General features: G+C 57.9%; 1 protein-coding gene across 3 annotated transcripts; it reads left to right on the top strand.

The window, feature by feature from the left end:
- The first annotated feature begins 395 nt into the window (after positions 1-395).
- On the top strand, positions 396-14090 carry DUSP14 (dual specificity phosphatase 14). 3 transcript variants are annotated; one of them, XM_037371000.1, is made up of 3 exons: positions 396-523; positions 10445-10543; positions 11982-14090. In XM_037371000.1, exon 3 carries the CDS (start codon positions 12100-12102, stop codon positions 12694-12696), a length of 597 nt encoding a protein of 198 aa, XP_037226897.1. In that variant the 5' UTR covers positions 396-523; positions 10445-10543; positions 11982-12099; the 3' UTR covers positions 12697-14090. The 3 variants fall into 3 exon arrangements, with proteins under 3 accessions (XP_037226897.1, XP_037226914.1, XP_037226906.1); XM_037371009.1 differs by lacking the exon at positions 396-523 and adding an exon at positions 10193-10215; XM_037371017.1 differs by lacking the exon at positions 10445-10543 and having other exon boundaries at positions 405-523.
- The last annotated feature ends 1880 nt before the right edge of the window (positions 14091-15970 follow it).

Raw genomic sequence — 15970 nt, 5'->3', positions numbered from 1 at the left:
CCCCAGGGACCCCCCATTTTCCCTCCCACACTGTCCCCAGTGTCCCCACTTGTCCCTAGCCCCCCAGGGACCCCCCATTTTCCCCCACACAGTGTCCCCGGTGTCCCCAGCCCCCAGGGACCCCCCATTTTCCCCCACACACTGTCCCCGGTGTCCCCAGCCCCCAGGGACCCCCCATTCGCCCCCACACACTGGCCCCAGCCCCCAGGGATCCCCCATTCGCCCCCACGCTCTGTCCCCAGCGTCCCTACAGCCAGCCCCCCAGCGCCCCCAGTCCCCCCCGCCCCGCCGCGCCCCAGCGCTGCCGCACCCGCGCGGGGCGGCGGCCCCTTTAAGGCCGGGCCGGCTGCAGCTGCCCCCGCCCGGGGGCCGGGCCGGGCGGGCCGGGCCCCGCCGTAGCCTGGTAACCGCGGCCCGGCGGGCGGAGGCGGCCCCAGCAGCCGCAGCCGCGGAGCCCGGCGCCCGCCCGATAAAAGTCCTGCCCGCCGCCCGCGGGGGAGCGCGGAGCCGCCGCGGAGCCATGGTGAGAGCGGGCCGGGCCGGGCCGGGGGGGGCTCGGGGAGGGGGGGGGGGTGCTGGGTGCGACCGCCGTAACGCCGCCGCCTCCTCGCCTACAGCCCCGAGAGGTGCCCCCGCTGCGCCCCTCGCCGTCCCGGGGGGCCCCGTCCGCCTCAGAGCGGGGCTGTGCTGGGGGGACGCGATCAGCCCCCCCCGCCGACCGGTGGTCGCGGCCACGGTCAGGGGGGCGGTGCAGACCACCGGGGGGGGTGGGGCGCGGAACGCCGGGGGGCTTTGCCGGGAGGTGCCTGAAAGAGCAGGACGAGGCAAAAAGGGGGGAGGGGGTTGGACCCCCAGGGCAAGCCCGGCTCGAAGGGGTGGCTCACCCCGCCCCCCGCCGCGCGGTGGCCCAGCGCGGGGGTCCCCGCTTCCCTCCAGGTGGGAGCCCCAGCCCGCGCCGGAGCGGAGCGCCCCATCCCGGGCTGCGGGGTGCCGGCCGCCCATGGCACCCCCGGCTCGAGGGGGCACCCCGACCCGCGACACCCCGGCTGCGGGCGCCCTGAGCTCCCGGCGGGGGGGCCGGGGGTCGCTAACCCGCCTGGGCACCGAGCGAGTCTCTTATTCTGAAGCGCCGAGCGCGGCCCCGGTATCGCGTTGCAAGTTCAGTTTATCCCCGACGCCGCGGCCCCGGGGACGGGGGAGATGGGCTGGCACAGCGCTCCGCTCCCTTGGGGTGCCCCGGGCCCGCGGTCCCCGCTCTGGCAGGGGGCCGATCCCACCACCCCACCACCCCCCCCGACCCCTCCGTCCGCCTCGGCGCGTGCCGTTCCCGGTGGCAGGGGCGGCCTCGGTAGCACGCTGGCTCCAAACAAGAGCCCCCGGTTGGGAGAGCGCCGGTGGGATCGGCTGCCGTGGCTCGGCGGAGGCGACCCCGCGCAGCAGCCAGGCGGCCGTGCCAGCCCACCTGCCCCCGGAAGGTGTGAGGGTGTGGGGGTGCGGCTGTCCGGCCCCCCCAGCCTCCCAGAGCTCGCCCGCCTCCTGTGCGGGGTACGCACATCCCAGCCTTCCTCCAGGAGCGACGCTGAAATCCCAGGGATTTCACCCAAGCCCCGGCTGCTCTGGGCTCCGGCACGGCTCCCGCGTGGGTCAGGGCCATACTGACGTTTGCGTGGCTCAGTTCGGTACCCGATCCCAGCGGGAGTCTAGGAGCTGGCAGGGCAGAGCTCGGGCTGCTCCGCTGCTAGAAGCACACCGGGCGTGGGGGAAGGTCTGTCTGCGGGGGGAGGAAGGAAGGGCAGAAGCCCACACCAGGAGGTCTCAAGCAGGCTCTGTCCCAAGGAACCAGCCCCGGGGCGCGTCCGAGTGTCCCGGCAGAAGTCGGGAACAAGGAGAAGGGAAGAGGCAGCGGGTGCCGGGAGCAGCTTCGCTCCCACTCCCCATGCGCTGGCTCCAGCGGGGCCATCTACACGAGGCTGTTCGCCAGCACAGCAGAGAAGCCTTCCCGGCTTCCTACCACTGCTCAGGACCTTCCTTCCAGGGTGGCTTTCCCTAGAAGGTGGGGGGACGCCTCAGAAAACCAGGAGCTTCTCCCAGCCCCTGCCCTCTCCAGGTACGCAGCCCTCACCACGCACCCGCGGATTTATCGCTTCAAAAAAAAGACATGCTGAGCAACCATAATGCAACCAAAAATGTAACCGTCTGGCAGGTTGGGCTCTGGCAGCTGGAGATAGCTGAGAAATCGCTGAACAGCAGCCCCGGCTGCTTGGGAATCAAGCCTTGAACTGGAAGGCAAACGCACTGCCCACCCATGCTGGGCACCGCGGGGCTGGGGGTGCCTGCCCCAGCAGTGATGCCTGCGGAGCTGCCAACGCTGCAGCTCGTGGACTAGTCTCTCACAGCTACTCCCCCACTTAAAAAAAAAACAAAACAAAACAAACAACTTTAAAAAACCCCAAAACCAAAACAACCCCCAAACACCCTGCAGGCTTTAGTTTCCCAGCAGGAAGGCTCAACAAGTGCCGCCGCGCTCGCTCCAGCCCTGCGTGGGCTGGGGTACCTGGCCTGACAAGACTTAATTTCCCCCTTAGCCAACATCCCCCTCCACAGCGCGGAGGGTGCTGCGGGTCCCTTCCCGTCGCCGGGAGCCTGAGCAGCAGCCCGCAGGGGCAGGAGGCCTGGCTCGCAAAGGAAATCTGGATTTGCTCAGTGTCCCTTCTGCCGAGCAAAACGCTGTTTTGCCACGCCTTGAGCAGGCAGAGCTGCGCACCGGGAGGTGAGGGGTGCTGGCCCTGCGCTGCCTCCATGGGAAGCATTTGCTACCACATGTAAACTTGATTTCCAAGTAATTGATTAAAATTGGCCTCCCTTCCTGTTACCCTAAGCAACCCCATCGATGTGCTGAGAAGGTGACCTCATTCCTTACAGCTGCTGCAGGCGGGCGGCTGGGCGCAGCCGACCAGCCCATTCCCATCCTGCTTCCTCGCTGCTCTCCCTTCAGCTCTTGCTCCCTCCTCTCACTGCCCCGTGCTGAGCCACTGCCTGGCCCTGGAGCGCGTGGGCAGCCGCTGCCACGGGGCATTCCTGCGGCGGGGGCTATGGCACAGCTGGGTTTACAGAGGATGCCAGGCTTTGAGACCCCCCCGGAGAAGTCGGGCTGTGTTCAGCATGCACCAGTTGGCAGTGCCCCTGGAAAAGGTCCGGGTGAGCGCCAGCATGGAAGCACCAGATGGTTTCCAGGGCACATTGCAGTGAATTTGCAGCTGCTTTCAATTTTATGGGTTTTAGGGTAGGCTGGCAGGGACAGGGCAGCCCCCAGCAGCACGGACCTGGGCGAGCCCTGTGGTGGGAGCCGAGCAGCCCTGGTCCCAGCAGGGTCACACACCAGCAAACACACCAGGTTTCTCTGTTTTGCTCAACTAACAGGGAAGAGACTGTGTCCCTCCTGTCAGCTGTGACTGCGCAGGGCACATCCCCAGGAAAAACAAGGCTCCATCTTGCAGCATCTGGGAGTCAGAGCCAGGTGTGGGTCTGCTCCCCACGTGTGCCAGCTCCTCTCCACACGCATCCCCCCCGGGTCGTGTGTGCACACTGGGAACACCAGAGCTAGGGACAGAGCAGGGCAGGGGAGCTTTTCTGAACTCCACCTGCAATCCAGGTGCCATCAGCAGGCACTGAAAGAAGCAGTGGTGCTTTGGAATAGCCGGCATCTGGGCTCAGGGTCTGACAACAGCCCTTGGTGCTCAGCTGAGTACGGAACTGATACTGCTCACAACTGTAGGATCCCATTCCTGCCTCCTGAAGGCTTAATTCTGGGTTTTGAAGTGTTTCATGCACCCCACCAGAGTTTTTAAGGAAGGTGTGGATGGCTGCGCTGCTGGCTTGTGCTGGGGCCCTGCAGGTGAGCCCTGTGCCCCTGCTCCTCTTTCCGAGTGACTGGCACGCAGAGCATGGCACGTTAGAGCCGATGGCTCCAAAATAACAGGCATCGCTTTAAAAAGAAAGATGGTTTGTTTTTCTCGCATAAAATCCTCTTGCTGGTTGACGAGGGAAGCTTGTCCCCAGAGCACAGCAGCTGTATCGTGCAGGAATGTATAAACACCAGCGTGCTCTGGGCGGTACCCCCACCTTGCTCCATCCCTGCGTGCCGGCCGGCCACTCTGTGGCTGAGGTTTTGCTCGCAGCTGGCGGGATCCAGCTGCCAAGTGGAGAGGGAGCAGCGCTGCCCGTTCCCACTCTGCAGCAGCAAGGAGGGGACGGCTGCGTGGCTCGCCGAGGAGGTAGTGGCAGCATGCACCAAGAGCCAGCGGAGCTGCCTCCCCCGCCGGGAGGGGCACGCAGGCAGCTGGGGGCCCTGGCTGGTGGGCCAAGTAGCATCCTCAGATAGATCCTTCCCAAAACCTCACCGCCCTTTTTAACTGCTCCTTTGGTGCTGGGAGAATAGCAGATGGGGGAGCTAGGTGGGGCTCACAGATCGTGGAGGGGCTGGCAGAGCGCTGCTGGATCTTCAGGAGCTCATCAGCTGGCCCGATGTAGGAGCCGTCGACCGTCAGGTGTGCCCTGATGGTCTGCAGAGGCTTGTGGTGCTCCCCGTGCATTTTGCCGTTGCTCATTAACCCCTGCGTAAGTTTGCTCCCTCTATTAACCTCAGCAGCCTGGGCACAGGCTGAGGCTTGGTGGTGCGACGTGCCTGCAGCGAGAGCGGGGGCTGGCTGCGAGGGTGAGGATGGAGCATGCTGCTCCCGGGCTGCAGGAGGCAACCGGCAGGGTGTCGCCAAGCCCTGGCTGTACCAAGCCCACCCAGAGCACCAGGCACACCAGCGGTGCTCATGGAAGATGAGCTGTGATGCAGGAGCATCTGCTGTCACCCTTCTGAAGGCAGCGTCGCAGCAGGCTGGGACAGTCTAATTAGGGTTTGTCAGCCCTGCAGCCCAGAGGGCTGGCTCGGGTCACGGAGCAGCCTGAATTCCAGGTGTGTGGCGGAGGCAGCGCCACACCGGGGGAAACGGGGCTTTGAGCTTATGGACCGAACGCCTTGGGGCTGGGGTGGGTGAGCAAGGGTAAGCCGGGCATCCCTGGCAGCCGTACCCCGCGAGCTGCTTGTGCCAAGGGGAGTCATGTCATGCCTGCGACGGCCACGAAACCCGCGGGGAGTTACCAGGGTGTTCCTGCCAGCGCCAGGACCCGGTTGCGCTGGTGCTGCACAGGCAGCCAGGCCTGCTCAGAGCTCAGGGTAGACAGATTATTATCTTGATTTAACATCTGACAGCTCCCATCCTGTGCTCGCCTGAGAGGATAACACAGGCTGCAAGCAGGAATCAATCAGGGTTCAGTCAAGGCATCCTCTGCCACAGCCAAGCCACTCCACCATCGCCTCCTGCTTCCCCTGCTTTTCCGTTTCAAATCCAAATGGCTCATCCCTTCGTCACGAGGCCACGTTGCTGGCTCTCAACCACAAACCACACTCCCGAGGGGGCCTGCGGCGGCACCGGGAGCACACCCCAACAAGCCAAGGCAGGAGAGTGGAGACCCCAGCGGAGCAAACAGCCGCGCCAGGGGCAGGAAGAGGAGCAAGAAGCCAGCGGCTCCCGCACGTCCTCCCCCCTCTCAGCTTGGCTGGGTGAGCTGCGGCTGCTCCAGGCTCCCCTGAACTCAGCTCAAGCGAGACCCGACCTGGGGAATGGCTGCACTTTGTGCTCTCTGCCCACATTTATTTTCAATGCTGTTCTCCAGGACCATTTCTGAAGCAGTTTGCTGTTTAGCCTGGCTAGGAAGAGCCCTGAGCAGGCTTGTTCATTCAGCACCTGCAATATTGACTCTTTTCTTTACTGCAGCATTAGAGAGCATTTGTCATCTCTAAAATGAATAACTTTTCCTCTCCTGGGAAGGGGGAGAAGGCTTGCTTCAGTACTGACATTTCACACACCCAGCCCACAAGCCTGCTTCAAATCCCAGATGATGCTCTGGGAATAAAACCAGGTGTTTTGGTGCCTTTGCTCTATCAGCAGAGCAGGGCCCATGACTCACCTGGTCCTCCCCATGCACAAACTTGCTGAGCACCTCTGGGGCCCTGCCCTCCGCACCCTCCGAGGGTGCCCTGCTGAGCCGCAGCCCTCCCAGCAGCGCGAGGGCAGGAGGAGCAGGAGAGCTGCCAGAAAGCCAGGGCAAGCCAGTGGGCAGCAGCAGAGCCAGAGCAGGACCAGCCATCCCTCCCCACCTGGTGAGCTGGCTACCACACCACGCAGTTGCAGAATCTCATCTGTTCCAGGGGGAGAAGAGCCTGGGAGATGCTCCCACCTCTGCCAGGTACCAGCTGCACTGCCACGTTACTGACATACAGTCCAACACAAACTGCAAGTCCTGCCTAAGTCCTTTAGGGACAAGCCCCAGCCTCTGCTCTCAAGCCAGAGGAGCCCTTAAAAAAAAAAAAACAAAACCCAACAAAAACACAGCCTTAAAAATCAGAGAAAACCACTCAGCAGCACCAGAGTAAGAAACCAGAAGCTCAGGCTTGCCAGCTCATTGTCTGGAGACTGACAAGCAAGGCTCTCCCCTCCTATCCGAGGGATCACAGTGTATTTAGCCAACATCTGCCTGCCTGCCTCTGTCTTTTGAGCTTTCAGAGGTGTTTTCAAGCCTTTCTCAGGAGGTCCAGGAACGAGGAATGCTTTCCTGTGGGAGCTGCAGCCTTTGTTAGCAGGACTGCATTCCTGGGAACAAAAGCAAGAGAAACAAACTCCAGCTGTCGCACCATTTGGAAGAACAGAGCCATAAGCATTGCCAGCCGTGACCTTTCTGAAGGCCTGTACTACCTGAGACACAAACCAGCCCACCCGTGGTGGTGTAGTGCTTTTGAACCCCCCCTTGCCTAGAGAGGAGCTGCTCTGATGCCAGGAAATCCAGCCCAGGTGGGACACAACCCAGTGTCAAACTGGCCAGCCCCACCAAGGCACACATCACCAGCCTTCCACAGGAACAGCGACCACCAGCAAAGCACCTGTCCCTTCTTCTGGCAGACCCAACCGCAGACAAACCACACAGCTCGGCCTTCGAGGTACAGCAGAAACACACAGAGCACTGATATGAGCCAGGCAGCCTTATCTGAGTGGCGCAGAGCAGGGAGCTGGTGGGTGCAGGATGAGGTCCCAGCCACGATGGGTGCTGGAGAAGTATCCCTTTGCTGTAAACCTGCACCCCAGGATGGTGCTGGCTGAGAGCTGTGGTGGAAAGGACCCAGAGGCTTTGAAGACTGGGGTCATCTCTAGGCTCTAATTATCCACTTGCTTCCCCCACCCTGATTATGCAAATGAGAGGAATGGCAGAACCCACCATTCTGCCAGGGAGGGAGGGGGCTGTGCTGCTCCTGTGGCACCAGGGTCAGGGACCCCGGGGACTTCTGCCACCCCGGGGGGTCCCAGCCCTCCCCAGTGGGGTGAGGAGGGGGTGGCAGCTGGTCTCCGTGCATGGGGAAGACCGAGGCAGAGTCTAGAAAGTGACATGCTGTGGGTCAGGGCTGTCACAAGGTTAATTAGTCTATTAATTGGAGTCAGCCCAGCAAAGGATGGCAGGAACACCTGGTTGCTACCGGTGCACCCCCAGCCAGCCTTTGCCCAAAGGACCACGCTGCACCCTCTGGGAATTCAGCTCTTTGCAGGAAACCACAACCACATCCCGTCTGCCTTGGAAGGTGGCCCCTGCCCATGCTGCCTTGGGGACAGCCCAGCTCTGACCCTCGGCACCGCAGCCTGCACCACCTCCCAGCGCCGCTCGCAGCGGGTGCAGTGTGCCGGGGAGCGCCCGCCGCCCCTCGTGGGGTGACGAGCCAGGCTCCAGCACCCCGAGGACGCTGCCATCCGGCTTGTGTGACCAGCCAGCCTAAGCAACCACTCAGAAACCCAAAAAAAACCCCAAAACCAAACCAAGAAAAAACAGGAGGAGATGTGGGTTTTTTTGTCAGGGATGGTGCAGACTGGCTGTATGAACGCAGCTGCCCGTCTGTGCACAGGCACGGCAGGACCCGCAGCCAGCACCCCTCCCCGTGCAAGGAGCCTGTCCTTTGCAGGTGCCGCAGGTGGCGCAGCCGGAGCTGTGCTGTCTTGTGCCTTGCTTATCTTCAGCTGGTTCTCTCTTTTTTTTTTTTTTTTTTTTTTTCTCCACACAACAACAGCTGGGAAAAGGCTGTTTGCTCTTTCCCTCTGTCTGCCCCAGCACAACAACGGGAACGACTGCACGGGGAGCAGCAGTGTTGGATTACGGCAGGGACGGCAGGATAAGGCGGGTGTGCTGAGAAAGGCAAACGGAGTTTCACGGGAGCGAAACAGCAGACTTGAGTCAAACCTTTGTCCGGAGCTGGCTGGGGCCGGGCAGGAGGCCTGCGAGGAGCAGCTATCAGGACAGATAAGGGCTGGCACCTACAAGCCTGGTAGGCGCCACACGCAGCTTCTGCCATCCGAGGCAGACGAGGCCCCTTTCATTTTCAGGCTTCCTGCAAGCCGGCAGCTGCTCAGCCTGGTATGTGTGGGCAGGACCGTGGCTTTGTCACATGCCTGAGACAGCATGTCGTCGCAGTGGCATCCCAGCCAGCTCCCGCTGTGAGAGCTGGGAAACAGGGGAAGGGATGCTGGCACCTGCCCCTCTCCCTTAGTGACTTTCCCCCAGCATCTGCTCTTGTGGTCGGCGGGCAAGGCGGCATCCTTGGATACCAGGCATTTGGTCTGAGGGAGCACAGCAGCCTTATCTCTCGCTTATATAATGAACTCCTCTTCAAAACGTTAACTCTTTCCAGAGGAGAGCTGTTCTGGTTCGAGCAGAGGCAGCACTGCCTGGTGTCAGCCATTTGGAGCCCCAGGGAAGTGACGTGTAACTGGGACACGGGGCTGCGGGCGCCCACCTGCGTTCCCAGCTGGCCCCAAAACGCACCCCATTGCCCTGCTGGTGCTGGCAGCGAGCAGTGGTGGGACAGACGGACACCTCTGGGGCGCTGCTCCTCTCTCCCGGGGAGCAGCGTGTCGCGTGGCGGGGAGCCGCTTGTCCGACTGACCGTCCTTCGCGCTGCCGTCTCGGGTGGCTGCGCCGGAGCTGCGCCTGGCACGAGGCACCGTGCTGCCAGCCCGTAGCGGCAGTTTGCAGAGCCAGCCCAGCCTGTCACATGCAAATGCCTGGATAAGTTGGTGCCTGCGAACAGGAACCACGTTATGGAAAGCAGCAAAGGCCTCGCGGAGCTCCCCGGGGGAGCAGCTGGAGCCCAGGTGCAGCAGCACAGTGGGGCAGGCAGGGCAGGGAGCACACCGGGTGCCCTGCTGCGGGGATGCTGCTGCCCCGCCGCCGTGCCCAGGCACCGGCAGGCCCGTGGCAGGTGAGCAGGCGAGTTGCTCCGGTAGCACCCACCGGCCTCCCCCGCCACCTGTTTGCGGGTTGCCCCCTGCTAACGTTTCCCAGCCTCCTCGAGGGAGGTGCGGCAGTCAAAAATCCCGTTGGGGTTTGTCGTCTGGCCTCCAGCCAGCTTGTCTCAGCTCCCCAGCGCCTGCCAGCGCCTGGCGGCCTGCCCTGCCTCCCAGCAGCCCTGCGCCATGGCCGAGCTGGCACAGCCCCGGCGCGAAGCCGCCCCAGCCAGCCATCGTGCCGCGCAGCTGCCGAAGCACCCAGCCCTGCCAGGCCCGGCAGCTCCCCTCTCTGACCCATCCCCAAAGCCAGGCCAGCCCCTTTGCCCCTCACCCACGCTCAGCGTGCAGGTTCCTTCATAATTTTAAAGCCGCTCACGGGGAAAGTGAGTCCTGGGAATGGCAACGGATCAGCTGCGTGAAGGCAGGGAGGGCGCGGGAGGGTCTGCCTGGCCCAGGGCTGCTTCGGGGGCAACGCGCTCCTCTCTCCTATGGTCCAGCAGCATTTCCTGGCAGGCAGCTGCTTCACTGGCGCTCCAGAGGCTTGTGTTATTTCTGGTCTGGCTGCAGAAATAAAAGAAGGGGATGCTGCCCCCATCATCCACTTTCTAGGAGGATGCTGTGGCTCATGGCACGAGCTCTGCACCGGTGATTCCAGCAGCACCTCAGGGATCCAGAGCAGGGAGCGCACTGGCAGAAGAAACACGGACCTGCAGCAGCTGTCTGGGACTAGGCGAGCGTCTTGGCGGATGCTAAAGGAGACTTTAGAGCAAATTAATTACTTAAACTTACTTTTTTTTTTTTTTTTTTTGTGCCAGCCTCTGATTCCTCTGGGCCCACGGTGAGTTTGAATGCCGTGTTGGCAGCAATTGGTGACATTAGGCTCTCTGCAGCAAGCACCTTCCTGAGGCCTCTGTCTGTCCCCAGGGAGCAAGCAGGGAAGTTGTGGTCCCCCAGTTCTTGGACAACCACCTAAACGGGGTGACTTAAACGTACCTGAGCAGAGGGGGCTGCCTGGTATCCTGTTTGGGCCCAGCACAGATCCCAATAAACCCCTGCTCTCTCCGCAGCTCAAGGTTGGACACACTCTGTGAGACATCCCAGCCTGGGCAGCCCGCAGCATCCGTGTGCCGGCCGGTGATTTGGAGCAGGACAGTTTGCTACCACGTGTAAGTGCCTGAATCCTTTGCGTTCTCAGTAACAGCTACTTGAGAGCAGGGATTTCCCCTGCTCAAAGGACTTTATTCCTTTGAAAAAACACGCCTTTCATTGCTGCTCCAGCTGGGTGACTGCGGTGGGGGTGTCTGCAGGGGAAGGCAAGCGCTCGCAGCTGCAGAGAAAATCTTGTTGGGGCATGAACTCAGGCAGCACCGGCACTTTGGGCCCATGGTTTCAGGAGCTGCGCAATAAGCTGCCAGCAGGGAACAAGCCACGGAGGAGACCATGTTATGGTCATTAAGTTACCATGCTGCAGCGCCATGCCAAAAATCTGCTGGCAGCATTACCAACTGCTGCCGAGACCTGCCGGTGTTCCCCAGAGCACGGGGTGCAGACAGACGTCAGCCTGTTGTGTCAGCCGGTGGTCCCCGACCAGTGGCTGCAGTTGGGGTCTCTCGGCCCTCTGAGGACTCTGACCTGGACAGGTAACTGCTGGAGGGACAGACGCCCTCCCACCCAAGGCACTGAGCATCTCCCAGCTCCCCTCCACGCGGCACCCAGCAACACTTGGGTGGGCTCGCGCTGAGTGGCACCTCTCCCACCACCCATCTCCGGCTGGAGGACGCACAGCTAAGTGGGTCCGGCAAGTGATTAAGGCGCTAGGGCTCGGGCCCTTGCTTGCGGCTCCGGAGAATTACGAAAGGAGCAGGGGAAACAAAAGCAGGGGTCTTTCCTGGGCAGCCGGGGTCGTGTGGCTCACGCAGGCAGACTCCAAAGCATTAGTCAGTTATTAAAGCAGCAGGAAAAGAGCCTCCCTTGTCCCAGCCTCTGCTTCGGTTTTACTCTCAGCTTCTGACATAACCAGGTCACTCTTTCCACACTTCCCCAGCCTAGATGAGAGCCGATGACTGATCTGGATGGACATGACTCACTGCCTTTTCTAACGAGCGACTTTTCTCTGTTTACGTACTTTGGTGGGGCCTTTCGTATACCTAAAAAAGGAGAAGGTGGCACTGGGGAGAAGGCAGGGTAATCTCAGTTGCTGGCACCTGCAACCAGCCGGAGCCAGCTGTTTCTCACCATGCCTTTGGACTCTGGCCAGTTGTGAAGTTGCTGCTTTTGAGCATGGAGGAGGCATAGCTAATCTTCCACATGCTAATCCAGGTGAAATGCTGTCCGGGCCCACAGGTTTAGGCTGCCTAAACCCTTGACGAGTAATTGCAGCTAATTAGGCCGGAAGATTTTTTGTTAGTATCAGTCCAGGCAATGCCTGGGGGCCCCACGGTAATAAACACTGTGCAAACCCAGAACCACCTTACCCCACGGAGGTTTGCCAGTAGGAGGTTGTCCAGGCCACAGGAGGGTGAGTTGGGTTTTCCTTTTCTCTTGCGTAGACATGGTCTCATCGGACAGCTGCCCCGCTCACATGGCATTGCTTGTGTTTTGCAGTGACTAAGTGGAGGAAGGTCTTGCTGTCCTACCACCACCAGGCCAGACAATCCTTCCCTTGGCTGAAGATCCCGTTGGATCTCTTCCCATAATGGAAGCGTGAGTGCCAAGATCCTCCATGACCTCCAGAAGCCACAACTCCTTACCGAGAACTCTGATGGCTCCGCGAATGCTTTCTGAAGGTGCCCTCGGGGGCATCGCCCAAATCACCCCCTCGCTGTACCTGAGCCGGGGCAGCGTCGCCTCCAACCGGCACCTGCTCCTCTCCCGGGGAATCACCTGCATAATCAATGCGACCATCGAGATTCCCAATTTTAACTGGCCCCAGTTTGAATACGTGAAAGTGCCTTTGGCTGACATGCCCAACGCCCCCATCTCCCTGTACTTCGACAGCATCGCCGACAAGATTAACAGCGTGGCGCGGAAGCACGGGGCCACCTTAGTCCATTGTGCCGCTGGCGTGAGCAGGTCGGCCACCCTCTGCATCGCCTACCTGATGAAGTACCACAAGGTGTCCCTCTTTGAGGCATACAACTGGGTCAAATCGAGGCGCCCCGTTATACGCCCCAACGTGGGCTTCTGGAGGCAACTGATAGACTACGAGAGGAAGCTTTTTGGGAAGACGACGGTTAAAATGGTACAGACACCATATGGCATCATCCCAGACGTTTATGAGAGAGAGAGGAGACCCCTGATGCCTTACTGGGGAATTTAATGTGACTGCAGACAGGAAGCACAACAGAAGGGACGCGCTGTTCTGAGTCGACCAGACTGGAGACATTCCCTTCTCCTTCTACAGCCAACTTTGGTTCTTTACCATACAGCAGAACCTCAACTAATTCTCACCTCACTAACCTGCAAGGCCAACGATTCCCTTCAAAGCGTTTCTCTCTACAGGGATTCCCCCATCCGCATTTCTCTGATTTAGCAGAATGAGGTCTCCTTATAAGTTTGTTCCTTTCATAAAGCCTTCCTCCCTTTTTTAGTCAGTTTATTAGTATCCTATGAGGAAAGGCCTAAAAGGCATTTGGCAGAGTTAATGAACAAAGTGCGCTTTGTGATGCGGTAGCCTGGATATTTCGTTAATAGCTTGTTTGCTTCCTTGCAAAATCCTGTAGTGGCTAGGGAGCGGCACTAGCACAGAATGAGCGAGGTCCTACTCTACGGCAGTGAGCTGTTCCGAGAGCCAGGAACGCAGGCGTGCAGGCTTGTGGTGCTAGTGCTGGTGTTTTCTTTAACATCCGTAGTGACTCTCAGTATATAGTGTTTGAGGTCTTTAGTCAGCTCTTAATCTGTAGTAAAAGTTTATAAAAAAAAAAAAAGAAGTGAAGTCAGTCCATGTCGGCCACAAGTCAAAAAAAATTTGAAGGATTCAAATCGAATAAATACAAGATCCTTTTTCACTCATTCCATGCCAGGGCCAGAGTCCTGGAATACACTTACACTACTGAAAAATGCTGGTGTTTTTCGTGGGTGGAAAGTAAACAGAGATCTTGTCCAAATGTGGCTCAAGACAGAAGCGAGAGGTTAACCCTCCCCACACCGGACAGCCAAAGAAGTGTTTAGGAAACTCTGTGTGCATGGCCACCTTCCAAAGGGGCTGGGCTGTGTTTTCTAATAGTCAATCAACCAGTAAATCAGAAGTAGGTAAATCTGCTTGATTACTCTAAGTATGGTTGTGATCTGCCTTAGCCCATTTCTAAATCACTTCATTATGTCCTCAAGGTTATGCTGCATTCTAGAATTATTCTGCGCAAAATGGCGATCTGTTCAACCTCCCGGACAAGGATGGCTTTACGGAGAAGGCTTTGCCTTGTTCTGTGTGTGACGAGAACAATTCCAACCCCAGAGATGGGAGAAGACTTTCCGTGGTGTAGCCACTGTCTCCTGGATGTCGCTCCCCTCCCTGCAGATGGGAAGGGACTGGTTTCCTTGAAGAGTAACTGGACAACCAGGAGAGCAAGGCAAGTCTGTTCCTCAGTGAGACGTTTGTGTCCTCTGTTGCATCTCTGAAGGAGGAATACACAGATTGCTGGATGCTGAGATAGCTATCTGATTTAAATGAGATTCTATACTTGTAAAAAAAAATCAATAAAGATTAAACAAGAACATGTGTTGGTTTCCTATTCAGAACTGTGCTAATGTATCTCAAGTCACAGCGAGAACATGGTGTAATAGTGAGCAGTGGCTTTAAACAAATCTGGACCGCAGTCTTGAGAAAAATACCATGATCGGTTCCTGTCACTTGGCAAATCGGTTTCCAATCCATGCAGGTGTCCTGCAATTCCGGGTCCTCATGACAAAAGCCACCCAATTAATTTGGCTATTTCAAAATGTTTATCTAATTTACACTTAGCTGAACGGCTGAGGTTTTAAGGAACAGCAGACATGGTTAAGGGTTTTCTCCAAGCTGAACCGCATGCTGTGTGAGGACTGCAGCATGTGTAGGTTTCTGGTTTCCCCAGACTAGAAGCCACTAGGGCTGAAATACTGTTATCGCCGATACAAAGCTGTGCAAATGGCCTCAACCTCATTTGGATCATGGGTAAAACCAGACCTGGTTGGAATAAGTCTAGATCAGAGTGAATTTGATACAGAGGCTTTGACCAGCTCTGACCTGGAATTTTCAGATTTACTGCAGAGACGGGAATTTTACCAGTCTGGGCAAATGCCACTGGCTGACGCTCACCAGGGGAAGGCAACGGTGCTCTCTAATTTCCAGGCTCCAGTCAGGTCCAGCAAGGTCAGCGAGGGCTGCTGTAGAAGTTCACAGACTTTAAATTAGGTGCGAGGCTGCTTACTGGGGGGGTGGGGGCTGGGGCTTGGTGGTGCACGGGCACGAGAGAGCTCTCTCAGCCCCTGCAGACAGGGAAGTCACGAGATCAGCCACAGCTTCAACAACCCGCGTCAGTGCCACACCTGAGCATGGAGACACCACCGTGAGGAGAGTTACTGGAACTCCTCAACATTGCAAGGGCATCCAAAGCCAAAACACTTCCTGCACACACGTATATATTCTTCCCTTTCCCCCTGCAAATCTTTTATCCATTAGACAAAACCGCACACAGATACCCCCAGATACTCCAACACCAGTTTTCCCCAACAGTACCAACACCTGGATCTCGGTGTCCAGTATCACACGCACAAAGCACAGCCCCGCGCTGGCAAAGGGAAATCTCCGGCTTCTGCAGATGCGCAAGGATGATGCTTTGGCCCACTGAAATAAACGTGAGTTTTGCCATCAGCTGCACGCAGTTCAGGTTTCATGGCTGTGTCCTGGTTTTAGTGACAAACAGACACAGGAGACTGACTGTCTATTTAAAAAAACACTTTCTACTCATCTCTCTATTTTTAGCATGAGTTAAACTGCAACCAGGGAAATGGTAAGAAGGGGAACTAGAGGTTAAAACCCAAGCCTGGTCATTAGTCCGAAGAAGTTTCAAAAGCATGACATTTCAAAGGGGGAAAAAAAACCAAACCAAAAAACCCTGAAATCTGCTTGCAAAGTTAAACTTTACCTAAAAAAAAATAGACTATGTATAATTTAACAGTATTTTGTCTATAAAAAACTGGAAGGTAAAAATTCTCCACTTTGAATTACTGTGTAGATTTTATACACACACTGCCCTAGTACCTAGGGGAGGGGAACTAATGTTCAGCCAAGAAAGCATCAAGACTGACTTTTAAACAAAAGGGAAAGTTAGACCTATTAAAAAAAAAAAGTAATTGCCTAATAAAGCACATTAGGAAATAAAGAATTCATCTGAAATACCCATTAGGGATTCTATTATGAGGAGCACAATGGTATTAATACTTGTAGGTATTGCTTTGCAGAAGTTCCTCTTGTGTTCATTCCAGCAAAAGGTATTCTATATGACTGTTTATTTCCTCCTCAAAATCCAGTTTTTCATGCATGCTCAAATCTATGGAAACCAAAGAAGAGAGAGTGCCGCAGTTTAACTCCGGATTGCTGTAAGCACACCAGCTGG

This window comes from Falco rusticolus, chromosome 1, assembly GCF_015220075.1.
Source record: "Falco rusticolus isolate bFalRus1 chromosome 1, bFalRus1.pri, whole genome shotgun sequence".
Classification (NCBI taxonomy): Eukaryota; Metazoa; Chordata; class Aves; order Falconiformes; family Falconidae; genus Falco; species Falco rusticolus.
Note: the sequence above shows the minus strand (reverse complement) of the source record. Positions and strands in the feature narration are given on the sequence as shown.

Coding starts and splice junctions, on each gene's coding strand:
- DUSP14 (XM_037371000.1), top strand. CDS start 12,100: ATGACCTCCAGAAGCCACAACTCCTTACCGAGAACTCTGATGGCTCCG.